General features: G+C 40.1%; 1 protein-coding gene and 1 long non-coding RNA gene across 2 annotated transcripts; both read left to right on the top strand.

Annotated features, from left to right (window-relative positions):
• Nucleotides 1–642: 642 nt before the first annotated feature.
• Nucleotides 643–9,644, top strand: LOC124735545. The gene is made up of 4 exons (XM_047248565.1): nucleotides 643–722; nucleotides 3,214–3,452; nucleotides 9,397–9,489; nucleotides 9,611–9,644. The coding sequence occupies exons 1-3, from the start codon at nucleotides 643–645 to the stop codon at nucleotides 9,483–9,485; spliced, it is 408 nt and encodes a 135-aa protein (XP_047104521.1). The 3' UTR covers nucleotides 9,486–9,489; nucleotides 9,611–9,644.
• A 610-nt stretch (nucleotides 9,645–10,254) lies between these two features.
• LOC124735538 lies at nucleotides 10,255–22,160 on the top strand. The gene is made up of 4 exons (XR_007009441.1): nucleotides 10,255–10,414; nucleotides 10,524–10,720; nucleotides 10,839–11,023; nucleotides 22,040–22,160. It is a non-coding gene; the product is annotated as an uncharacterized LOC124735538 (long non-coding RNA).
• The last annotated feature ends 5,381 nt before the right edge of the window (nucleotides 22,161–27,541 follow it).

Raw genomic sequence — 27,541 nt, 5'->3', positions numbered from 1 at the left:
TGCAGAATGCCTGGGCATTGAAACCAGGGCGCAGACATATAGTTTGGTGACCAGAGAGTATGTCTGAACATCAGTCTGATGGAAACCTATGGAAACATCTTGTATCATTAGGAATTATACGGAAAAGTCATAGACTGAACGCCTACACATCTTGTTCATCGCTACAGCCGCAGAGGCTGGTTCCAAAGGCGTGTCAAAATTCTCTGAATCTTCATGTATGTAACGTCTATATAGGCAACATTTATAAAATTATTAACAGCTTTTTGCCTTTTTGGCCCCGGTTTATTTTCCAGAGAAACACAAATACGTCATACAGTTTTATTTGGAATGAAAAGCTCCTACGTGGAAATGAGCTATACAGATCTCTACCTGCCCTGTGGTCCTCCAGCCCACTGCTGGATGGAGTGTCATTGTATCTTTAAAAACAATGCTTCGTCTAACAGAGAGAAGGTTCTGTGAAGTCGAACTGCTACCACAACTGGAGTAGATCAGCTGGAGTTTTCTCCAAGACATAGACATCTCGCTCGATGCTCTCCCAGGTGTACTTAATAGGACCAGTGTCATATGACATGAAAACTTACACAAGTGGCCTCATGTGTGTGGAGTGTTCCTCAAAGCATTCACACTTAACTGACAAAAGTAATGAATTGGACTCCTGAAACTACAAGTGAACACTGGGCGCTAAAGGTGGTGAAACAGATTTACGCAGTTATAATCAAACAGTATGTTAAGGTACTGATGGCCGGGAGAAGATGATAGCAGTGCATCAAACACCTCTTTTCATCCTGCGTACTGAACATGTGGCTTGAACGAATTTGATCACTGCCATTGGTGTGCACCAACTTATATCGTGACACGTTACTCCTGATGTGTATTTTCCAAGCTTATAGGGCAAATATTCTTCCAATCTCCAACACTTCGACCACTGTCGGCAATTCAGAGTACACTACACACCTCTCGATAAGATAGTTGGGACTGAACGAGCTGGTGCTGTGGTCAGACACTGGACTTGCATTTGACAATACAGAAGTTCCAGCTCCATCCCTCACAAACCTGTCTTGGGGTTTCCGTGATGTCCCTAAATAGCTTACGGTAAATTTCTAGATGATTCCCTCAGAAAGAAAGCAACCAGTTTCCTTACCTGTCCATCCCCATCCTTTCCCAATCCAGCCTTGTGCCCAACCTGCAGCACTCTTGGCATCAAGGGGACATAGAACCATAACATTTTTCTTGTGCCCACAGCAATTTCAGTGCTTGTTTTGTGCAGCGAGTGTAGGTACACATGTGGAGCGATGAATTGTCTGTCACAGGGATATGGCAATATGGCTGTTGGCAGGATGCTGTCGTCCAGCATTAAAATGGGTAATAGTCGCTGCATTATTATCCATCAATCCACAGCCACAAGCCACGACAGTTGACAATAACAAATTACAGTATAAATACAGTGTTCACATGTCGACGAAAGGCTGTAGAGGTAGTGATTTTCCTTGAATCGGTGCTGTGTCCTCACAACATTGGCTAAATGGTGACATATGTACTGATATCACAGATCCTATGCCATGTATGCTCTTCTGTTCAGTGTATCCCAACCATGGGTGCCAAGTCGAGTGGTATGATTTATTTTGCTGTGTCCAGAGAGTAAGTTTGAATGGAGTGTCATTCTGTGGACCCAAAGTGGCAGACAGCCCATATATGTGACTGCTGTGAGTGCCACTGTGGTCGAGCTAGTATCAAGCATGTATGGTGGTATAATGAGTCAGCTGCAACTAGAGGAACCAGCAATGTCTTCCAGCACGATCACCAATTTTTAAGAGGCGAACAAGCCTACAGAGAAGAACCAGTGGCCAAAATGTCATGGTGGCCAATGTGTCCATATTGTGGGGCGGACCTGAAGATGTTGGAGTTACTGGGCAGCTACATGGAGACGAATGTGCAGGTTCTGGGCAGAATTGTTCCTGAGGGCCTCAAGAATTTGATGCACTACACTTCTGTCACATGAATGTCACAACAGTCTGTGAGGGGCATGGCCACTGTGTGGACATAACAACTTGGTGGAGTGGTTGGTGCCTGTTCACAGCCAGATGGACAGTGATCCCAGTTGAGGCAGAGAACCTGGCTTCGGCATATCAAGAGGAGCACTAACTGAGAACTTTTGCAGCTGACAGTTGCATGCTGGTGACTTTATGGTTGGTACAGTGTATCATGTGGTATACTAGCTGTACATTTGGTACATCTGATAGCAAAAGCATTCCACTTGCAAGTCTTTGGTTGTTGTGTGACAAGGTGTGGTTGGTTATTGATTGCACATAGATGTGTGGGTGTGTGTGCAGTGAATGAGAGCACTTCAGTTTGTTAAATACATGATGTGAGTGTGATTAATTGTATTGATCCTAAAATGTTAGCTTAAATTATGCTGTGAACATAACTCTCTTGTTGAGACTATTCTGCTTGAAATTCATCTTGTTACCTGTTCTATGTCAAAAATCAATTCGTTGCATTATTAGATAAATTGTTTCTGAAAAAAAAAAACACTTGCAGCTGCAAATGAACTTTTACAGAGCATAATGTGTAGTTAGTTGTGGTATTATATGGTGACAGTGGTGGTAGTAAACAAATACGCAGTTTTGTGTTATGATCCTAGTTAGGTCCTAGAGTGTTTTTATATTCTGTCTTTTGCTACTGAAGTTGTCTCACATATTATTACTCATTATGTGCCAAGCATTGTAAATTTTTGTCATTGTTAGCTGTGTACGATTGTCCTAAGGTAAGGTTATTTGATGGAAGATACTTTTTATTGGTTGTTTGGAGCCCAGTGTTGGGATCTTTATAGGCTACAGAAATATCTTACTTAAGGAAACTGTATTTCTAATCTGTTGATGTTAAACAAAATAAATTGAGTCCCTCATGTACACAGCTCTCAGTCCAAACGCCACTTCATCTAAATCCTAGGCCACACATGTGACTCACTTTTTTCTTCAATAGCATGTGTCAACACAAGTAATCTGGAAGGCAAGCGTTAAAAATTCCAACCACTGTTAAGGAATGGTTCCTCAAGATATAACGCCAGCAAACAGTCCTGGAACTAGAGTGGAAGAACCTTAGGGAAACTCAGAACAAGCTAGGCCAAAGACATTCTTCAAAATTGGGCAGAGCACTAAGAGCTTTCGTTAGCTGTGCTAATCTAATGAGCATGACTCTCTTTTTTATTACCAGGGTGTCCATAGTAGTGGAAGTTGTAGAAACGTTAGTCAATGTGCAGTCTGGTCATATACTGAAGCATGTTTCTCGTCCTTGCAGCAAGTCTGATGAACGGGTAGCGAAGAACGAAGATTGGTCTGGGCCACCTGCTGCACCACCACCACCACCACCACCAGCAGCAGCAGCAGCAGCAGGAGCAGCAGAGGAGGGTGCTGCAAGAGAGATGTCCGTGGACAGCCTGAGCCTTGTCGCTGGTAAGTGGGGCAACTTCTTGTATGCAATTTAGTAGGCGCCGCTACTTCCTGCGCACCTGTACCACACCCTGGAAATGTCACAAATGTTCATGTGAGGCAAGCACTGTATGTACTGTTTGGGCCCAATCCTGTGACCTAGCCTTTGCTTCAATCTGCAGAATTTTGCCAGGGAATGCAAAAATTATGGATCCCGTTTTGAGGAACTTCAGAAGTTTCATCCAAAGTCTATGATCGTATATAGCTATAGGTCTCAGAACTCTAGTTGGCTTCATGGAGCTGTGAAGGTTCGATAGATTCTTACACTTTTCTGTGCCGAATAAGTTCAAATGTGGATGAAACATGTCATTTGACTGTAGCAAACGCTTCTGATGAGATTTCCTCGATACCTCTTTCTGAGTAAAGAAATTGTTTGGCAGATGATAAAATTGTCGCAGGTTCTTTTTTTGCGCTCCGCTTTTGACCCAAGCACATAGTGAATTAAATCAGAAACGAGCTTTGGTTAATGCGATAGCAAAAGTATAGTCAACCGCCCCACATTAAGTAGCATATGATTTTTGTGTCAACCTTAATGAAGTTCTGCCACTTCAATCATTAGCAAAACGGTATTCACCATTTTCGCAAAACTACTGTTTTAAGTTCACTTTTTTTTTTTCTCCAGGAAGTAATGATTGATCCATGACTAACCTACAGAAATTCAACAATGCTGAGAGACCTTTGAACTGACTTTGAGCTTTTTAAATGCACTTTTGAAGTTTCTCCTTAGGGCATTTCGCTTCTACATTGACAACATTGAACACCCATTTCGAAACTGGTTCTTTAGACAAAAATTCATTTCCTGCGAGATGTCTACCTCTTTTTCATTCTTTATTTATTTCTTCCCTTATTGTATTTTGATCCCCCCCCCCCCCCAGAAGGGGGGCAGGCTGGCAGCAGCATAATACGCCACTCTGCAGCCTACAGATAAATTTAAAAAACATAATAAGAAGATATAACAGTATAAAGAGGTGATAAAATGGTGACTGTTTAAAACTTGTACATGGCAAAAAAGTTGTGAAGAAAAATAAAAAACAAAGAGGTCAGTGATGCTGATTAAAAACGCTTAGGAAACAGACAGGCACAATTAAAAAACATGGTGACAGTTTGGTTTCTGTTCGCAACACTTTAAAAAGGGGACGTACAACACTGAACACTCACGGAAAATACTGCAATATAGAGTACAATGGCATATGGGTATGGAGTGGCGGGGGGGGGGGGGGGGGGGGGGGGGGCAAATAAGGGGGAGGGGGAAGCCAATAGAGGAAGGGGACACAGAAAAATGGGGGGGGGGGGGCGGTGCAGGGCGGGCGCGACAAAGGAGTTGGGAAGACAGTGATGTCTACCATTCCATCAAACTGTAGAATCTTAATGCAGTACTCTTCCACTGTGATATCAACAGTTAGGTCGACAGATAGCTGATAAAGCACATATTTAACAAAATCACTTCCAAACTGACTACAAATTATATTGCCTGAAAATAAATAAATTAATTAATGAAGCACCCAGAAGACTTGGCTGGATGTCAAGTGTGACTTTGTATACCTGTACACCATCGATGGTAAGTAAACGATTAGAGTGGCAGTTCTCTGTGACTGGTAGAATGGCCCACCAGAGTGCTCTAGTGTTAGAAATCTTACAGACACAGCTACATACAGGCATTGTATTAAATCCAATGGCGACATGTGAAAATTTGTGTTGGACCAGAACTCGAATCCGGATGCTCCACTTCTCTATAGCAGTTCCTTTAATCACTTAAGGCACCTGAGCACAGCTCCTGCCATGCCCAAATTCCTACATGCCACACACTACAGATGTAGTGTCCTCTGTCCATTATCTCCCATCACATGAGTCGCACAAGGATTCAGACAAGTAAGTGCATCCCCACAGAAGATATTATTTTGAGGTGTCTGTTCTTTTGGACATGTTAGAAAGAACAGACACCATACATACATACATGCATTACTGTTGTTCATATTTAGTGTTGTTACTAGGCCTGGTAAAATTATAAGAGGCAAAACAGCGTCAACATTAAGTGATGACTGTGAAGGGCACAGAGACGCTGTGAACTGTTGTGAAACGGAGTTATAGCACCTGACAGAGATTCAAAGAGTCCTCATGGCAGGTGTAAGTTTTTGAAACATTCAGATGTGACAGTGGCCCGATGGTGGACTGCAAGGGAATATGAATGTGAGTAAAATGTGTGTGAAATCTTATGGGACTTAACTGCTAAGGTCACCAGTCCCTAAGCTTACACACTACTTAACCTAAATTATCCTAAGGAGAAACACACACACCCATGCCCGAGGGAGGACTCCACCAGGACCAGCTGCACAGTCCATGACTGCAGCACCTTAGACCGCTCGGCTAATCCTGCATGGCAGGGAATATGAGGGCAGGCATACTCATCGTCATGGTTCCAATGAAACACTTATGATTACACCACAAGGGAGATTCTCCTTATTGTGCATGAAACATATTGTAACCCTTAGATATCCTTGTCTGCTATCTGAGAACAATTAATGGACTCCCTCTACATTCTGTGTCATCCTGCAACATTGGTCAGAGACAACCAGCAGCCAGAGTAGGGGATTACTACGCCAGGTGTGGGCTGGCATCAACACCACAACACAAAAGGCTGCATTTAGAGTATTGCTGTGTGATTCTTCCAGTGGAGGGAAAAATCGGGTATCACTTCCGGTCGTGGCTGGTATTGACCAAGGTAACTCTGACAGCACAATAGTACGTCACTTACATCCTGCATCTTCATGTGGTGCCTTCTATGAGACAGTACCATGGCGCCATTTTTCAAGAGGACAACGATCATCCACATGCAACATGCGTCCCTATCAGCGCTCTGTGTTATGTTTAGCTATTAGCTCTGTACCCAATAGAATATATGAGACATCAGCTCGTATGCCATCTCCATCCCAGTGAAACGATCCAGGATATCAAGGACCAGTTACATCAGCTGTGGACCAGCTAGCTTGTGTCAGGACTGGATCAACAGTTTTATGACACAATTCTGTACTGAACCAATACATGCACCCAGACCAGTAATCTGGCAACCCCTTAAAATTAACCCACAAGAGGTGCACTCCTTTGTCTAGAATTGAAATATTTACGATGAAGTTTTAGGATGCTCTTGCTCGCACTGTTTCATGGTTTATTCACATCGCAGGCAGCTGGGGTACACTGATTCCATCCCGGAGGGGGGACGGGGGTTATGGGGTGGTGGCAGGAAAGTAATCCAGCCATCCCATAAAATTAACCATGCCAGTTCTGTACTAAACACTGCTGACCCTGTGCATGATGCAGAACAAAGCCAGTCTCAAAAGAAGAAGAAGTAATTAATGAATAAAAGTGAAAAATTCATATTCATGAAAAGTCAGTTTTCAAAATGCAAAGATGTAAGGAGAGAAATGTCTTCTGAAATGTTACTGTCACTGTCAATTGATGCTGCAAGAAGCCAATTGCATTTACACATGCAAATACTTTCATTTCCAAATAAGTTCTTGTTAGTTCCCTTTCTATAAATATTCGTCACAGAGGAACTAACACCACTGATAAAATTTACTGTTTCAGATATACTTCCTCCAATGGCCTGAAACAATATTTTTGTTCCTTTTTGCAGATAGGATAAATAGTCATCCTAATTGGCCTAACATGGTTGAGAGGTTAGCGAAATAAGAGATTACCAGGAGCAGTCAAGAGTACGATGAGATCCACAACATGTCATCTGTAATCGAAATAAAATGAATCATTAAGACACAAACGGATAACATCTTCCTCTATCAGAGGACATCGCTGTAGTGGAGTCCGAGTTGCAATGTTTGACTAAAATAGAGAAATGCCCAGAAAAGGCGGAGGAGACAAAATGAAATTTCATGAGTTGAGAGGATACATGATGCTATTTCAGTGATTAACACACTGAGTCAAAATTACTTCATTTATCAGCAAAATGCTGAAATCCCTCCTGCCTGGATGCATGATCTAAATTGGTTAGAAAGGGTTTCTCCTGAGGCATCCCAACCCACAACGATTGTAATCGTACTTGATATTCTGGATACAGGAATGACGACGTCATTGATGTTCGAACTGGTCTAAATCATGCACCATCAGAGATAGATCTAGGGATCTTGCAGGCCATAGGGGTATCTCAGTTACGCAGACAGGATATACGTCCATGTGTGGATAGGCATTGTGCTGTTAAAAAAATGCAACATGATACTGTCACATGAGAGATAACGCATGATGGTGCAGCATGTCCATGTCAAACCAGTGTACTATCACAGTTCAGTTAATCTCTACCAGCCATGACCCGAAATGATATCTGATAGCTCCTCTCAATATGAGACCAGGTGCAAACAAATTGTGTCTATCCAAACCAGTGGATGAATGAGACCACTCCCCATGCCGCCACCACACTCGTTGACCATAGTCGTCAGGGTAACGTAGAACAATGATTTATTGCTGAGTGTGTGTGTGTGTGTGTGTGTGTGTGTGTGTGTGTGTGTGTGTGTTCAATTTTAAACCAATGTGACATCTTGACACTGCATTATTTGACCATCCAACCCAATGGATGCCCATTGTGAGGCTACTTTCAGTCCAGTCAGGAGCTGGTAATGCTGTCTCTCATGTGTACGCAGCATATCAATGTCATTTACAGTGAGCACTCAACATTTGAAGCTGTTCACGTTCCTTATATATCCTACCAGTTCTGGTACAACACCAAACATGAACACCACTAACACAGTTTGGTGACCATTCTGTCTTAGAGAATTGCTACACTAATTTTTTAGAAATATGTGGATCCCGAATGAGATTTTCACTCTGAAGAGGAGTGTGTGCTAATATGAAACTTCAAGACTTCGAGTCTTGGTCCAGCACGCAGTTTTAATCTGTCAGGAAGTTTTAAATGCATGGATTGTGTGAACATAGACGCAGTTACATTGTTATCTGACCGTGGTTTCTGGGAGTTTCACTCTTTTTTTATAAGGCAGTGGATATACGACAACTCCACATGTATACTAGGTGAACTATACTGCAAGGTGCTTATGAAGCATTGGCACTTCTAAAATTCAAGCAATAACAATTTAAACCACATGTTTACATAAGTAGGAGAGTGGGCTCACTATATTGCAATACAGAGTGTGAGATGACATTAACCACATTGTGTTTGCCTACCAGCGACGGAAATACGGAACATGCATACTACTTCATCAGATTCTGTATGTGGGATACAGGAGACCTTCCACCATCCCGCCGCTTCTGCCTGATACCAATGTCATTGCCTTGAACCTATTATTGAGCATCTTCATTGCAGACAATATGGAAATAAGACAGTTATTCCTAAAAAAAATAAACCCACTGTGATGACCTATGCAGTCAGCAACTCTGAAATTAATGTGTGTTTGTTTGTTTGTGTGTGTGTGTGTGTGTGTGTGTGTGTGTGTGTGTGTGTGTGTGTGAGATAGTGTAGTCGAGGGATGAAAATTTTCTGAACTTATGCTGCAAAGATAGAACTGCTTGAATGGTGTGTTGGATGGCTGAATGACTGTCTTAACCAGCATTAAATAAAAGAAAATTTACAGCAATGGATAAAATGCTTACAATCCACTCTCCAAAACACTACAAAATTGCTCCACCACTGCTCAGCATGTAACACAAGAACTAAGCTATTTGCTGTAGATACTCACGCGACATTTGTGTTTTGATCATAATAACATTTTACCCAATGTTTTCTACACTGTAAACTTACAGCTCTCTTGGTGTAAACAGTTGAGATTAAATTTACTGCACAACTAACTAATCAGTTTTGTAAATTTTATTGTGTTCTTACACCAGTTTATATTTCTTACCTTTGTAAACCAGGGTGCATTTTCATGAAAGTTAATCTTTTTCTTTACAGTGCACTCAGGCATGTCAGATATACAGGAATTTGTTTTGCCCCATGCGGAGCCAGCATTCTGCTCGCTAGAGGTTGAGCATGAGAAGTAGACTGGTTAGTATACAATCAACACTGCTGTGATATTGCGTTCATAAACTTGTTTATATTGTTTTAGCTCTGTCAATTTGGGTACATTTTGATAAACTTTATCCCTTTTGTTCACACTCTTCTCAAGCATGGTAGCCAGGAGTGTGCCAATTTTGGCCCCAAGGAACACCTGTTCTGCACACTCCACAATACGGCCCTCAGGGCCAGCACTACTCAGACCTGTAGGCTGGGAAGAAGCTGGATTTAGTCCAGAGCAGAAAGAATTCCGCTCACCACACGAAACGCCATTCAGACTAGAGCACAATAAGTAGGATGGTGAGTATATGATCCAGTCTGCTTGATATTTTGTACACACACTTGTTTATATTTTTTACCCCTATCGATATGGGTACATCTTGATAACATGTAACCTTTTTGCTCACAGTCTACGCATTCCTGCTGGACAGAAGAGTGACTATACTGGCCCAGAGCAGCAAGTGTTGTGCTGTCTAAACAAAATACCCTTCAGGACCAAGCACTGGTCAGGGCTGTTGGCCGTAAAGGATCTGATTATAGCGTGGAGCAGCAAGAATTCTGCTCGCCATGCAAAACGGCCTTCGAACTCGACCAAAGGAGCTAAAATGGTGAGTACACAATCCAGTGTCCTGTGATAATGTCTTCTTACACTGGTTTATATTTTTCACATTGATCAACTGGGGTTTATTTTAATGAAACATAGTTCTTTTGTTCACAGTTACTCAGGCCTGCTTGCTGGCAGTGTGCCGATTTTGGCCCAAAGCAGAAACTGTTCTGAACACTTGACAAAACGGCATTCAGAGCCAACCACTACTCAGATCTATTGTCCGTGAAGAAGCTGATTTCAGCCCACAGCAGGAAGCATTCCGGTCACCAGGCAAGATGGTGTTCAGACTCGACAACAGGAAGTAGAATGGTGAGTACATGATCCAGTCTGCTTGATATTTTGTTCACACACTTGTTTATATTTTTTACCTCTAACGATTTGGGTACATTTTGATAAAAAGTAACCGTTTTTTTCACAGCCTACTCAAAGCTGCTGGCTGGAGGGCGACTATATTGGTCCAGGGCAGCAGGTATTCTGCTCGCTAACAAAACAGCCTTCACAGCCAAGTACTACTCAGGCCTGGTGACTAGAAAGGAGCTGAATTTGGCGCAGAGTAGCAACCATTCTGCTAACTAGATAAAACAGTCTTCAAACTCGAGCGCAAGAGATGGGACTGTGAGTACATGTTTCAGTCCGTTGTGATACTGTGTTCTTATATTCTTTTGCAATTTTACCATGATCTATAAATATACACTTTGATGAAATGTAACCAGTTTCTTCACTGTCTAATCAGGTCTACTTGGCGGTGAGGAGCATTTTGGTCCAGAACAGCAACTACCCTTCTAGCTAGACAAATTGGCCTTCGGTGTCTAGTACTACTCAGAAATGTTGGCCAGGAAGGAGCTAATTTTACCTTGGAGAAATCAGCATTCCGCACACCATGCAGAACAGCCTTCAGCCTCGAGAACAAGGAGAATGGTGAGTATATGTTCCAATCTACTACTTTTTTGTGATCTTACACTTGGTTATTTATTTACCTTCATCGACAACAGTGCAGTTTGATGAAACTTAATGCTTTCATTCACAGTGTACTTACACGTGTTGGGTGGGAAAGACTTTTTGTTGACTCCAGAGCACACACAGATTAGTGTCAAACGTCTTCCCAACTATGTTGGACTATTCTTATTTCCTCCCATATCACCATTCTACATTTCTAACACCAACATGCGATCACACATCTTAGTAAGCACCTGCAGACCATTCCGTTTTTTGTTTGTCATTGCTTAACTTTTCAGTTCGGGCTAAAACTACAGAGTTGCTCATTCACAAATTTGGTCCGTTTTTCACCACAGTTAGCGATGTTACAGATAGAAATATTTCATTACAACCTTTTCTCTCTCAGATTGTCACTTTGTGAAAGCCACACTAATAGACACAAACCATTATTTACCGGTAACTTCCGACTGTTGTTTGTGTTAGCTACCTGTGTTCTACTGATCAACAACATTCATTGAAATTTCAACTTAAACTGTAACATAGTTGACCTTCTCTCGGTTATTTTGTGAACATAGTTTATCAATTTGATGTTAATACAAATAAATACATTGGACTGCACTGAGAGAAAGAACAAAGGCAATACACACTACGATTACGTAATTTGGAACAACTTGCATGTGACGGTAATCGACGATCTAACAGGAGTGCAGGATTTCATTTTGTCGTAGAACTACGTTGAGTGACTGCATGCCTTAAGTCCAGCCACACAATCCCTACCTATGATGCAGTTCTTTTTATGCTGCACTCCGGTCTGCACACATCACTGAATCTTGGATGACTACAATAACACTTGGAAAAGGGTCAGTGCACCAACAGAGAAAGAACAAACTATCTGGTAAAATCAACAATTTTTTCGAGGCCCCTTACTTGCCAATGAAGTTGACGGTAAGAATGCAAAACATTTGTGCAAAATTGACAACAGTACTTACCTGAGTTCAGGGAGTTTGGGAGACAAACTAATGTGGATACAAAACAATCGCGTTGTGTCATATTTATTTACTCATAGATAACCTTAAAATCTCTTTGATGTTGTGCCATGTAGCTCTTAGGAAAGTTTTGGACTTTGCCTTCAATAAAATCACACGATTTCTTCAGAACAAAAATCACACCAACAACCTAGACTCAACCACACAGCGATCTTCAACATCTTGTTACAACAATGAGCCAGTATAGCAATGAAGCCCTCAACCCACTGACCGACAGTTGGTTGAGTCACGATGTATGACCTCCCATATGCTTTGTTCACTTAAACTACCTCCATCTAAGTCTGTAGATATTGCCACCAGGAAAAATAAATACTGAAACGGCAACTAAAAAGATTGCCTATGTGATTGTATCTATTTAGTCTTATTTAATATGAAATGAACAAATAGAAAGCATATGATGTAACCATGGCGGATTACAGTCTGAAGTAGGTCCGACATCAGCCAGGCCCCAAGACTTTTCTTCCATTCAATGGCCTGTCTGTCTTACCTAGAACTTTTGAGGCTGCTGTGACATCAGGCAAGCCACTTTATCGATTATTTGTCTATCGAAACTGCAGTGTCCTATATTGGTTTCTCCAGTGGATACTCTTTAGCAGCACTCTCTGAAAAATTTTCACTTAATTTTTATTGCCTTAAAATGCTTTTTTCGGAAGTAGTATTTTTTTTCCTTGGTCGTCCATTCCTTGGACTAGTCCGTTCGCTGATTTCCAAGGGATATCTGCCTTCAAAAATTCAATCTTACGAATTGTTTGTGCCTTAGCGAAACCTTATGTCAGCTCTCCGAAACTTTCTGCAACTATGTTCTCCTGCCTGCCCTAATGACATGGTGCCCTTGTCCCCCCTTCCCCCGCCCTTTCGTCCCTATGCAACAATGGTAGCTTCCTCCCTTCAGGTGGTCCTACAAATTCTAATTTCAGTGCTTAGTTGCAACTGATATATCTTGAGATCTAACACTCAAATCACAAAGCATGTTTTCACAAGGCCCTCTCTAATCAAATTGTATGTACATCATCCTGTGATTGCATATACTAATCACTCTCCTTCATTATTTTAATTTATCGACAGATTAGCTATGAGTGTGCTGAGCATGCAAGAATCTACCTCTGCCATGTCTCAACCTTCTCATATTGTTTTTGAAACATTCATGAGCACTGAATATCGGTACATGATAAACTTCACTTTCTTTATTTCTACGTCATGCAGGTATATTTCATTTTCTCACATTTTCTCCTGCCCCCAACTGGTCACAGTATTCAATTCTGGCCTTTTCATGTCCTTTGCAAGTCTTACCAGTTTTTAGAACTTCCCCCCCCCCCCCCCCCCTAACTTTCAACACTATATATTTTAAAGAAAACATGCACTGGTAGTTACATCATTTTATTTGTCATGAGGATACATATATAAAATTTTTAAGTTAATTCTAATACAACAAATTTCAGTAAGAGTATCTCTTTATGCTATGTATGTAGTGTTATCACAGTTACTTTGTCGTACCACTTAACACTTCACATCTAACTTCACCACACAGTTTCACATGCTAGTGCTGGTGTGTTAACCTATAAGATATGAGGTAAGTGATTATGATCCTCCACCTTGAGATCTAACCCTAGGCATGGGACAAAAGAGAGTATTGCTGTCCACCATGTCTCCCATGACACCTTCTTCCTCATCAACGCCATGGTCCACTCCAATCCCTACTCCAGAGCCATCTTTCTCTAATGTGAGATAGGTTCATAAATCTCAGAATAAAAGCCTCACAATAACACCTGAAGGCCACCATTTTCCACACCATGTAACAAAGTTTGTATTCTAACTACACACAGATTAATTTGTTACACTACTTTTTCCAAATATTTTCAGAATAATTTTAGTCATGACTTCAGTGATGGAAGCTTACCATTATTACTCATTATGATTTACTCTGTCCAATGAATACCACTCATGACTCCATAGACTTTTCCCTGTCCATTATTGTACTTTTTTGGTTTTCATACACTGAAAATCATACTGTCTTGATTGCATTTGCTACATTTACTAAATCATTGGACCTTTTTATATTTATACTTCTAAGTCCACCTATTCTGGTGCTCCACACTGCTCAGTCTCTTATTTCCTTAGCCAAATACATAAAATATGCAGATCACACACCTGTTTGTGACACAAATCACTAATCTTCTTAACATCAGATTCTTGCCCTCGTGTATATTACACATTCCGCACTGTTACTTTAGTTCCAAGTTACATTTCTATTAGATTTATTCCTCTTGTAACCTATTTAACTTAAAACATAAAAACACTGTTCATACTTGTATATCACAGAGCGTTACTTCCAATATCATGGTTTGCCCAGAATTTTGTCTTGTTTTCACTTCATGTCCCCCTTGTTATTTTCTCTGTATTTCAAAACCCTATTCACACTGTTCTACTTTCAGGATTTTACGTTTATCATGATATCTTCATGACATCCTGTATCCAACCATTGACTTACTTCACATATTCTCTTGCATTTCAATAACTTCCTCACTTCTCAGTTGTCTATATGTACATACTGAAGACTACCAACAATAGATTAAACAAAAGGGGAAGAGAATAGAACAAGGAAAGAATGCATTGTTCTACCCGGCTCAAGTACGCACAGTCGCCTCGCTGTGAAGTTTCCCATAGAGCAGGAACCCTCGTACGCTTTTTAATGTGCCTCATCTACCATCCCTTCATCAACTTCCCACGCATCTGTTTCTGGTCCTCCTTCCAGAGGATAACTCTTACATCCTTTTTCTGCTTCCCTTTGAACTCTAAAACGATATAAACTTATATTTCATATTTCTTTTTCGTTTGAACCTTTGGTCCTACTTGGAAGTTCAAAATTGCCCAGAAATGGCTCCTTTTGCTACAAAAATTGTGTTACTACTGCCTTTTCCTAACTAAACTCTGCGTGGACAGGCACCATGAAGTTCTAGCGGTACCGACTGGGCGCCATGTCATCCTCAGCCCACAGGCGTCAGTGGGGATGTGGAGGGGCATGTGGTCAGAACATCACACTACTGACCGTTAGTCAGTTTACATGACTGGAACTGCCACCTCCATCAAGTAGCTCCTCAGTTTACCTCACAAGGGCTGAGTACAGCCCACTTACCAACAGCGCTCGGTAGACCGAATGGTCACCCATTCAAGTCATAGCCCTGTCTGACAGCGTTTAACTTCGCTGATCTGATGACTGCCTTTTACTGCATGCTGAGATTTTGTTAGAAAACGAATATTTGCATACTTGGAAATACACATGGTTTATTAGGTACCGGTTCAACACAAAGCACATACAACAACAACAACATACAGAGAAACCACACACATGTGCGTATTACCAACCACTGAACATGAAATACTGACTTTAGTTATTTAGTTATTAAAGAACACCAAAGATGTGAAACACATTAACGATCTTCCTTATTTAATAACTTGGAAAGTCTAATCTTATTACATAAATACTGATATCTAATGTAAAACAGTGGCTTTTTTAGTATATCAGCATGTTGTTCTACAGTGTCTACTTTTGCAACTGTGATTTCATAAGCGTTGACTAGTTCACAGACAAAGAAATGCCTTATATGAATATGCTTCATTCTTCAGTGAAACTCAGGTTTCTGGGCAAGCCAGATAGCAGTTTTGTTGTCAGCCTGCAGAACTGGTGTTGCCTCCAATTGGTCCATTTCTGTCAGAAGCTTCTTGATCCAGACAATTTCCCAAGCAGCGTCACTGGCAGCCACAACCTCAGCTTCAGTTGTGGCTATGGCAACAGAAGATTGCCTTTTGACTAATCCAGGAAATAGGTGTCCCAAAGTACAGACAAAGGACACCATATGTTGAGAGCCCAGAGCCAAGATCACCTCCAATGTGGTCAGCATCACTAGAACACTCTAAAACCTGCCTCTTAGAATTGTTTTTATATAAAAGTCCATAATTTGTTGTGCCTCTCAAGTATCGTAAGATTCTTTTAACTTTCACTACATCACAATCTGTTGATTTCATGATACAACACTGACAGCATATGCAATGTCAGGACGTCTCCCACACATCAGAAACATCAGTGCTCCAACAGCTTGGCTGTATGGAAATTCAGAGTTGCGAGGACTTTCTTCTGTATCATTGTAATTTATAATGGGTGTAGTTACAGCCTTGCAGTTCTTCATGTTGAAACGCTCTGGTATTTTCCTGTGTAATGAGTCTGACTTACACATACAGTTCCACGTTCTTGTTGGTCAATTTCCAGACCTAAGAAAAATGATGCAGGCACTGAAGTAATTTTAAACTCTTCTCTTAAATCACTGACAATGTCTTCAAGTTCCTGTTCACTGTGAGCTGCGATCAGACCATCATCAACATAAAGCACAAGGAATATTTTCTTACAGCCTTACTGTCTCACGAAAAGACAAGGATCAGCTTCACTCCTCAGAAAGCCCAGTTTAGTGATATGATTACTGATCTTCTCATTCCAGCAATGTGGAGCCTGTTTCAGTGCGTATAGACTTTTCTTCAAGTGACATGCTCTCCCAGACCCATCGTCACATCCTTGAGGTTGTTGCATATAAATTGTTTCTTTTAAATCACCATAAAGAAAAGCCGTTGAAACATCAATTTGTAAAAGTGTCATGCTCTCACTTGCAGCAACACTTAGTAGTGCTCAAATGGTAGACACTCTAGCTACAGAACTGAAAGTCTGGCCATAGTCAGCTCCTTTCTGCTGCGAATAACCCTTAATCACCAATCTTGCCTTGAATTTATTGACTGGGCCTTCAGCATTTGTTTTGACTTTATACACCCGTCTATTAGGAATGGACCTCTTTGGATATGGTAGGTCAACCACAACCCACATTCTATTTTCTTGAAGAGCTTTTATTTCAGAATCCATAGCTTCCTTCTAGAAATCGTGTTGAACAAACTTCATGGCATCGCTGTCTGTTTCTGGTTCTTGGAAAGATAGTGAGAGGTTCATTACATAATCATTAAATTTTTGTGGACGTCTGAGGGTTAACCAATCACGCAGACATGGTAAAGCTTCTCCACTTGTGACTTCCTGATCTTCCTCCTAAGCGTCTTCATCTACATCCAAGGAACTGCCATCCTCTTCACTCTCACTATCAATACCATTGGTCTTCAGTCTGAGGTGCTGGATCCTGATGATTGAAAACACTCACTGGAAGAGTTGAACTTTTCTCACTCTTCAGTGGCCTCTCCTCGAAGATGACATCTCGTGACCTAATGAGTTTGCACACCTCTCCACAATAAATTCTGTAACCCTCATTGTGATCATATCCAATGAGGACACCTTTCAGTGGTTTTCGGTCCATCTTCCTTCTCTGTTGTTTTGGAACATGAGCATAGCAAGTGGAGCCTATCACCTGCGGATGTTTCAGTCTTGGCTTCTTTCCATACCACAATTCATATGGAGATGTTCCTGGAATACTGGAAGGCCCTGTTCAGATAGAATGTAGGTTGTGGTGTTCACCATCTCTGCCCAAAGTTCCTGTGGAGTGTTTGCATGTGCATGCATTATGGCTCTGACAGTTTCCACAACTGTGCAGTTCTCTCCTTCACTGCACCCATTTTGTTCTGGAGTGTAAGGCATTGTGAGGCGTTGAATTACACCATCTTTGTGAAGAATCTCTTTTGCTTGTTTGTTGTCAAATTCTTTCCCATTATCACTCAGAAGTTCCTTGGTGGTATGTCCAGCAGCTTTTGCTTCAGCAATGAACTGCCTTAACTTTTCTGCAACTCCAGACTTTTCTTGTATGAAATGTGTTGCCCTAAACTTTGTATAATCATCTTTGAAAAGAATAAAATACCGGTGCCCTGACACAGAAGGTACATGAAACGGAACACATACATCAGCGTGAATAAGCTCACCTGGTTCTGCTGTCCTCTTTCTGTTGCCAAATGGTAAACGATGAGTCTTGCCATAAATACAGCCTTCACAAAGTTCACTGTCCATTTCCACCTCAATATTTAATTCGCTACAAAGTACAGACTTCACATCACGCTTGTATGGTTTCCAAATCTTTCGTGATAAAGCTGCAACGTATTGTCTCTGCTAGTGGTGTTAACTTTGCTGAGGGAGCTAGGTTTCACATTTCTTACAGCAAGTTTAAAAAGGCCTACAAAGCAATCACTGTCACCTACCAATCTAGTGACATTATCAATCTTAAGATGACAAAATTCTGCGCTTGATGTGAATTTACTTTCTGGATGTTTATCCTGTGCTGCAAGAACAGAGAATAAATTCTTGTGAATCTGAGGTACATACCATACATCTGTCAAGGTAATTCTGTTCCATTTTCCTCCAACTGCTGCTTCAGAGTCTACTGAGCCTTTTCCAATTGCTTCAATTATGTCCCCATTAGCTGTAGTAACTGAGTGTTTTGTTAGAAAAGGCTGAAATGTTTTGAAACAATTCCTGTCATTTGTAATATGACTTGTTGCACCATTGTCTGTATACCAGTCCGCATTTCTACATTCAGAGTTCATCACTGAAGATGTCACAGAAAGAAGTAGTATATTTGTATCTGTTGTAGCTGGTTTTGGAGGTTTGCCATCTGCTGCCCACTTTCTGCACACTTTAATTGTATGGTTCGGTTTCTTGCAGTAATTACATATTAATTTCTTATACTTCTTTTTCTCCATTGGATTTACTTGCTGAATGACAGCCTTGATGAGTCTGTAGTGAGGACTTCTTGTTTACTAAAATCACCCTCCATTGTACTCAGAGCTTTTTCATGTGCACACAATTGATTTGTTAAATTATCAATTGTTCTGTCATCTCTAGATGTTAGCATCCAACTAGATTTAAACGAAAAATAGTCTTCTGGTAGTGTACCTAATATTTTACAAATCAAAAACAAATAAGGCATTTCTGAATTATTTACAATATCTTTAGTAATTTCCTGTTTCAATTAACTCCACAAATTTTTCAGTTTGGAAATGTGTGTCACAATATCATCTTCAGGAGCCTTTTTGTAACTAAAGAACTGCAAACAAAGGTTGTACATTTTGTCTTCAGAAACACCATCAAATATTTTGTGTAATTCTGTCCACACTTCACATGCTGTATTTAGACGCATTATGTTCCGCAAAGTTTTTTCCGACATATTTGTAGTCAAAACAAGTAGAGCATTGCTGTCTGCTTTGTTAAAAGTTTCTAAAGCACTTTTGTAGATCACTCTTTGTTCAACCGTAGCACTTTCAGAAATAATACTAGGTTTCACTAAACTGCCTTCCACAAGATCAAGTGCACCAGGAATTCCTTGTAGACAAATACTTATTTTGTATTTCCAAGTGCTCCAATTTGTTTTGCCTTCCACAACTCCGATGTTGATAATTCTCATTGAATCCATCATTGGTTGCGTGGAATTAACAACTTCAAAGACGTCTTCTTGGAGATAACTTTACAAACCTTTCACACAGAGCTACGTTATTATTTTCATACAAGTGTCCTTTTAACATGCACCTGGGCCCATAACCTGCTGAGATTTTGTTAGAAAATGAATATTTTCCTGTTTGGAAATACACATGGAGGTACCGGTTGAACACAAAGCACATACAACAACAATAACAATATACAGAAAAACCACACACAGGTGTGTATTACCAACCACTGAACATAAAATACTGACTTTAATTATTTAGTTGTTAAAGAGCACCAAAGATGTAAAATACATTAACACTGCACGTACATTATTATACAACACCACTCGAAATTTACATCACAACAATTCATATTAAAAAATCAATACCTGTGATCATGTTGACACTGAGTTTCTGAATTCTCTAATGTGTGTAATTCTGTGACCACAACTTTGAACTGCAAGAGTAGTTTGACTTCATGTTGGATCGTTTTTGGACACCATCCCTGTAGCATCATAAATTTTAACATTACAGATCAGCAGTAGTACTTTGTCCATTTTGCTGGGTGAAGTCACTGAAATCTGTGAACAGCTGTCAACCAATACCTCACTTTCTAAGCCACCTACTGCTACTCTTACAATTGGATTGACATCAGCTGAAATGGGCACCAACTCTCCTCCACAAAACAACTCTTTTATTTGGCTTTTTTTTACCAAACTCAGTCACAGGCATCGAATTTCTATCTTTGCTCTTCCTGGGAGTCAAAAATCACACTGCATGAGCACTGTCCAACCTAGATGGCAGTTCATATTTGGAATCTCCATCAAATACGAATTTATAAATCATACGAATTTATAAATCATATTACTTCCGTCCGGAGGCACTCTTGCGTTTTGTAATGAACATGCTTGTTTGAATTCTCTCACTTGCAGTTCAGAAGTGCTTGCTTCCTTGCAGTCTTTTATATACTGCTCTGCAGCCTGAAGTTCCCAGACTTGCCACATCAATGAATTTTTACTTCTTATTGTTCCAGTTCCAGTCAATTGCTTTTTGTCAAACTGTCACACCATCCCTATAGTACCAGCAGTGTTTAATTCGTCACTTGTGTCATAATAATAACTGGTGTGTAAGTCCGGTGGCTCTTCACACACACACACACTCGGTGGTGCAGGAATGTCTCCCCCACTCATCAGTGTCTCCATTCCTACCAAGTTCACTAGAACTTCCTATCAACTGCCCAACCAAGCTATTCAGCAATCTTGTTCCCTCACTGAGTGCACCTCCTTGCCACCAAGGTAATCTGTGGCAGCTGCTATCCACACTCAATTTATGTTCTTCACTATTACTTAAAACTGGTCATCACAATGATTGATATTCTGTTGCCTGTCGTGCACATCATCATAAGGGGCACCAGTCTTCCACCTTCCCGCATTTGCTGTGGTATATTTTGCACTATACTGTAAGGGCCATGAGAATATTAGACTCTTTCGAGAAAACGTTCATAATTCTCATAATTGTCATGGAGTGGTGCTACAAGATCTCACAAAACACAGTATGGTAACAAAAGTTTTATACCCTCAGCAACAACTGTACAGCCACCCCCACATCAGTGCTTACAGAATGACTTCATTATGCCCTGACCAGGTTGATACTAGTCTTCGGTCCAGAAATCTATGAGCAGTTCTTGCTGAATTGCTGTAGACCAATATTCTTTCAAAAATTGGAGCTTGATAACTTGTAAATGATTCACCTGTCTGAAGACATCATCTTTGAACTGCTCTGCTGTAAAAGAAGCAGACAGTGAATGAGTTGTAGAAAAGGTAGTAAGAGCAACTTGACTTTCTGCAAGTTGTATCCCAGGCTGTATCCTCAAAGTCTTATGTGGATGGCCTTAGCAGCAGCTGGTTCCATGGCTAAATAAAGATGAGGACAGCAACCAGGCAACAGTCGGTTACCACTTCACAGGGGGCTAGTAGCACTTGTCCAGAAACACATGGAAGTATGACTTCTTGACATGGCTGGAAGTACGAGAAGGTTGTACTGAAAGATGTTAGGCGATTAGCCAGTTTCATCCATAGCTAGTTTCACACTCTTGGGTATTATGGTGCAACTTAATGGTATAAACAGTAACAAACATTATGAGCACATTGAAACAAACAAAAATTAACAAAATATAGGCACTAGTAACTTCACTAGGCAAAAATTACATCATATCATTACCTTTGTCAAAGTATCATTAACCACTAAGCCACATGGCAAGACTAAAATGTGAGTAAGTCCCTCATATAACTATGAAACGTAGAAACTGTAGCTTATATGTTTGAAATCTGTGGTAACAGCTAAAGAGGCGAAACTTCTAAAACGTAATAATTGTTTCCAGTTTAAAATTTGTTTCAGACTTGGAAACTGACTCCTTTTTATGAACTTTTCCTTGTGATATGCACCTCCATCTTCTCATTATGTGTAAGATCTATGTGTTTTGGCATACAACTTGAAATTTGAGATTTCTCTCGTGTGGCATAGGCACCAGCACTTAAATCAGCATCATTGTTGTCCACAGGTGTGCTCAGTTGTCTTGGACAGGCCTAATGTCCCCTGTGACAGGTCAGCCAGCAGTGAGAAAGTCATTAGTATTGGGGTGGACACCCACCTTCCAGGCAACGGGGACAGCTCATCACCGCTGAGGATTTTTTTCCTATTGTGGTGGGCATCCGCCTACTATAAGTGCAGCCAACACACTAGCAGCACCAGGTGCCGACGTCATGGACACTGACAAGACACCACCTGTTGGATGGAGACGCTGTGGCTCTGCTGCTACCACAACAGAAGCGTTACGTCATTGTGAGGCTAAAATCAGTACAGTCAGTAATGTTTGCCTGGCATTTAAAACTGATTTTTGTTTACAATAAACAAATTATTTGAGCAACATGAGAATACTCATTGAGTGTAACTATTGTTTTTTAATAGTTCTCATAAAAAACCTTCACTGGGATCAGTGTAGGGCATCTGTTTTACCTTTGTACTAGAGCATTATTTACACAATGGTACATGCATTGGCCTATTCTCTTTCATTCAGCATCTTGTTTCATCAGAAATCTGTCAGCATTGTTGAACGCATTCACTGCCAACTACTAAGCCTATCTGTAGCAATGTATGTTATGCGTCACCAACCTTGCAATTTCTTCATGGCAGAACTCTCAATAGAGATCAGTTTTCCAGAGCTTCATATGTCCGAAACTATCTTCAGAGAATAACAGTCGCAGATCGAGAGATTATGCCTGGGAAAACAAACTTATAATAGAGAAGAATTTATCTGTGGTTGTCACAGACACAGCTACAAACTAATAATCCTGACTTTTTTCCCATGGAAATCTTAACACTTAAACATCTCTCATGACATACTCTGCCTGAGAAATGGCCACACCAATTTAGTTACTGCAATATGTTCATTCATTTCATGACAGATATTTCTCATGAAAAGTCATAATAAAAAGGAAATAATTTCATGCTTGGCAGAGCTAGTGCACCAGCATACATCATTGGTTCAGGAAATGACGTGTTGCAGTCACCTGAGTGGACATCTATCCCTATCAGCCGACTTCCATGATTGGTGGCTGGAGTCTGGTGTGACAAAGTAAACTCTAGAGCACAGTGTTTTGAGCTGGACCACAGCCAACAGCTCTTTTGCACAACATTTTTGGATCTTTTTCTGTTACTAAAAGTCAGAAAGTGAAATACATCATTTTTACTCTTCCATTGTAGCAAATTGATACTTTCAGCTTACAGGGGAATGTAAATACATGTCAGGTATTGCACATCACATAGTAGATATCCACTGCTGTACCAGAACACTATTTCTGGGAAGTTGAATCTTCCCCAATGTGGCAAGAGGTAGTAATAGGTAATGCATCCAGGAACATTGTTGAACATGATTGTTTTTGTGGTGCAGGTGTTAATGGTGGGCAAACACATAATGTTACTTGATCGAACTGACCTCCACGCCCACCTGTCAATGTTATTGCGACACTGTACTTGTTTCCCTCGTTTGCCTTTCTGGAGGTGCATTTGGCACTGGCTTCGGTTTCATTCATATATATTATTTCTCAAGTCAACATCCCTCTTCTTCAAGACATTCTTATCGTACAGAGATGAATGAGGCATCATTAGAAAATCTTGAGCTATCATAGGCAAAAGGGCATCATGGATGCCCAGCATCATACCTGTATTTTGTGAAGCTAACCTCTTACTCAGGAACAAGAGACTCGGTTTTCATATTTTCTTATTACAAATAACTTCTTATTAACTGGATAATTTGTAAACAGCAGTGTCACAGATAATAACGGTGACCACTGCAGTAGTCCATTATCTCTGCCCATCGTACAGTTGACTTTTCTAAATGAATATACGTTTCAAAACGACAAAGATATTAGTCATAATCATCATAAATTGTGATTTACGTATTGTTGCTTCGCCCCAACTTGCTTACGTGAAGTAATAAATGCAATCAAAATCCCAAAATACAGTTAGAATTTATTGAGGTCTTAGTGAATACCAGATAAGAAGCGAATTAAAATTGCATTCGCTGTCACTACAAGCAAATTACAGGGACAAAAGTTTAAAAACACAGGATCGTATTTACCATATCCATTCTTTACTTAGAGGCAGTTGCATGCTGCCATTTCAGGACTAACTAAACCAACTAACATTTTCGTATCCCTTAAGGAAAATCAAAAATATAAAGTTCATGAAGCTCTAATTCTTGTATGACATATCGTTTACAACGAGGTATTCTAAAGCCCTGGAAGGAATTTCATTCAAATTTTCTGTGTGGAAATATGTAGAAAATGGTGCGTCATAAATTTATGATTATTATTTCGCTTTTTCAGTTTATTTTTAAAGAATTTTTTTTTTTTTTCAGTTCACACAACTATTCTTATCCCAACTACATTCTTATCCCAAATACTGTCATTATTTAAAATTATGAAAGTGCTAAAGTTTTGTACAGGGCCCCTGATGAATAATAATGTCCAGCTGCATCGAACAGCACAGTTGGAGGTTCTCTTGCAGTGAGAGGATATTTGGCGAATGGGCTGGCCTGTCCGTTCTCGTGACGTAAATCCCATCGAGCACGTGTGAGATCCATTAGGGAAATGTATTGCAGCATATCCACATTCACCAAGGACCATCCAACAGCTGTCAATCCTGCTGGCAGATGAATCAAACACCCTGCCACAAAAACTTATTACCAACCTTGCTGTCATCAGTGGTGATCACACATTCCTTTAAGAACCATGTCCCGCTATTTGTAAACCTGGGGACCATCATGAAATGCAGACACTTTAGTGTAATTCTACTTTGAATGAAATTGTTATTTCTGTTCTTCTCATTGCACACTTGTTTCAGTGACCTTCTTCAACACACTGCAGCAATTCTTTCTATGAGTGGTCCACATTTCATTGAACCATATTACTTGGCAGAGACATATCTAGCAAAAATTATGAACTTTTTGTCCATAGGGTTTGCACAACAGCTATATTGCCATGATTTGATACACAAATAACCATGATATTGAAGATACTGCAAAACATGATTCACAATAAGATTCTACGCAGCTATTATGTTTCTCTACTCAATCGCAATCATAAGGCCATCTGCAATTATCTAACACAACACCGAGAATAGCCCACACACAGTCATATAGTGATGATAGCTCTACGTACAAGTCCTGTTGTGAGACATGACACAGGAGTATGACATAATTTTTGTTCATCTCATCACATCTTGATCTGCAGTTATTATCACCATTCAAAATTAATTTTTGTACATAAAATACCTCCTACATGATGTTACATAATTTTATTTAGCAATGTCAGTTGAAGCCACAATAAATCTCATTGCATCTCTTGAGGTAGTGTCACCTTGAGCTACACCTACATGAATACTGTGTAAGCCACCTTTAGGTGCCTGGCAGAGGGTTCATCAAAGCACTTTCACTATTCCTCTACCATTCCACTCTGTAACAGTGAAAGGGAAAAACGAACTTAGCTGAAAAGAGATCACTGCTCTGAAAAACAGTTTTGTTTGAATGAATGGAATCATTAGTCATGTATCATGTCCATCTCTCTCTCCCATAATTTTTGATAATACCAAATGAGCTGCCCTTCTCTGAACTTTTTCGATGTCCTCTTGTCAGTCCCATCTGGTAAGGGAACCATACTGCACAATCATACCCTAGCAGAGGATGGGCAAGCATAATGCAGGCAATCTACTTAGTAGACCTGTTGCATATTTTAAGTGCTCTACCAGTAAGATGAAGTCTTTGGTTTGCCTCCCCCAAAATATTATCTATGTGATCGTTCCGATTTCAGGAACATTGCAGCATAATTATGAACAACACAGGCACTTCAATATTGTAACCATCCATCGACACTTAGCAAGCGACTTTCAGTTAAAAATGTCACCCCTGTATGGCAATATACATAATTAACATACGAATGCCGGTTGTAGATGCATGGTTGACAACATATGGAAATTTGGGTCTGGCTGTGTGTGGCATAATGACAACATATGGAAATTTGGGTCTGGCTGTGGGTCACACTCAGATAGCCTAATGGTAAAGTGATCACTCCCGATAAGTGGGAAATGCTCGGGTAACCTAATGGTAAACTGACAGCTATTAGTAAGACAGAAATCTGCCGCAAGTCTAGGTCCAGCACAAAAAAATTTCATTGTCACTCCATTATACAGCTAATGTTTGTCCATATTTGCAACTACAAATACATTTCATGTACTTGTCTGACTCAGTTCTGTCCTATGGTATAATCTGCAATTTGTTGAAGTTTAAATGAAAAGAAATATTATTGCCACAGAAGTTGAAATAAGAACATTTTGACAAGTTGACAAGTAAATATCTTGAAGAAGCCTCTTCAGGGAGCTAAGAATTCATATACTTACATAACAGTACATGTACTCCATACTGGTATTTCTGGTTCATGATAAAAGTGAATTTATGGTGAATTCATAAATTCACTAACACAATTTAGAAAAAAATGGTTCAAATGGCTCTGAGCACTATGGGACTTAACATGTGAGGTCATCAATCCCCTAGAACTTAGACCTACTTAAACCTAACTAACCTAACGACATCACACATATCCATGCCCGAGGCGGATTCGAACCTGCGACCGTAGCGGTTGCACGGTCCCAGACTGAAGCACCTAGAAACGCTCAGCCACACCGGCCGGCAACACAATTTAGAATTAAATATAATTTTAATATAGATTACATACCACCTCGAGTATTCAGAATGGAGCTTATTTATTCTGGTGCAAAAAGTTATAATTGTTTATAAATTGGCTTATGACTGGAAACTAAAAATATCCAAATATTTAAAGTCAAAATAAAAGAATTTAGTAGCCATTCTATGTCCAGTGTACTCAAGGGTACTGAGTAATATAAATTGTGTTTATGTTTGCAAATATGTAGGCAGCTGGTTGTGGTCTGCATAAAGTTGCTGAAATACTCTGTTTGAAGTGTTAAAACACCAGCTAATTAATGTATGGGAAACGTAGTTCCCCCTTTTTTTTCTTTTTTCAAAATAGTTGTTTCCCTCCTAACAAAAGAAGAAGAGCATAATATTCTAATTCCAAAGAAAGCAGATGTTGATAGGTATGGATATTATCAAACAGTACATTTAATGAGTGAAATACTAACATGAATTATTTGTCAAAGAATGAAAAAACTGGTAGAAGCTGACCTTGGGGAAGATCTGTTTGAATCCCAGACAAATGTAGGGACATGTGAGGCAATATTGACTCTGTGATATTTCTTAGAAGATAAATTAAGGAAAAGCAAACCCACTTTTACAGCATTTATAAACTTAAAGAAAGCTTTTGACACTGCTGACTGGAATAAAATTTTGATAGTAGCACAGCTAAAAAACAGGGAGCCAAAGGTTATTTACAACTTGTTCAGAAACCATATGTCGATTATGAGTCAAGGGGCATGAAAGGGAAGCAGTGGTTGAGAAGAGAGAGAGATGTGGTTGTAGCCTATCCCTGAT

This window comes from Schistocerca piceifrons, unplaced genomic scaffold (genome assembly GCF_021461385.2).
Source record: "Schistocerca piceifrons isolate TAMUIC-IGC-003096 unplaced genomic scaffold, iqSchPice1.1 HiC_scaffold_1682, whole genome shotgun sequence".
Classification (NCBI taxonomy): Eukaryota; Metazoa; Arthropoda; class Insecta; order Orthoptera; family Acrididae; genus Schistocerca; species Schistocerca piceifrons.
This window is presented reverse-complemented; position numbering and strand designations above follow the sequence as displayed.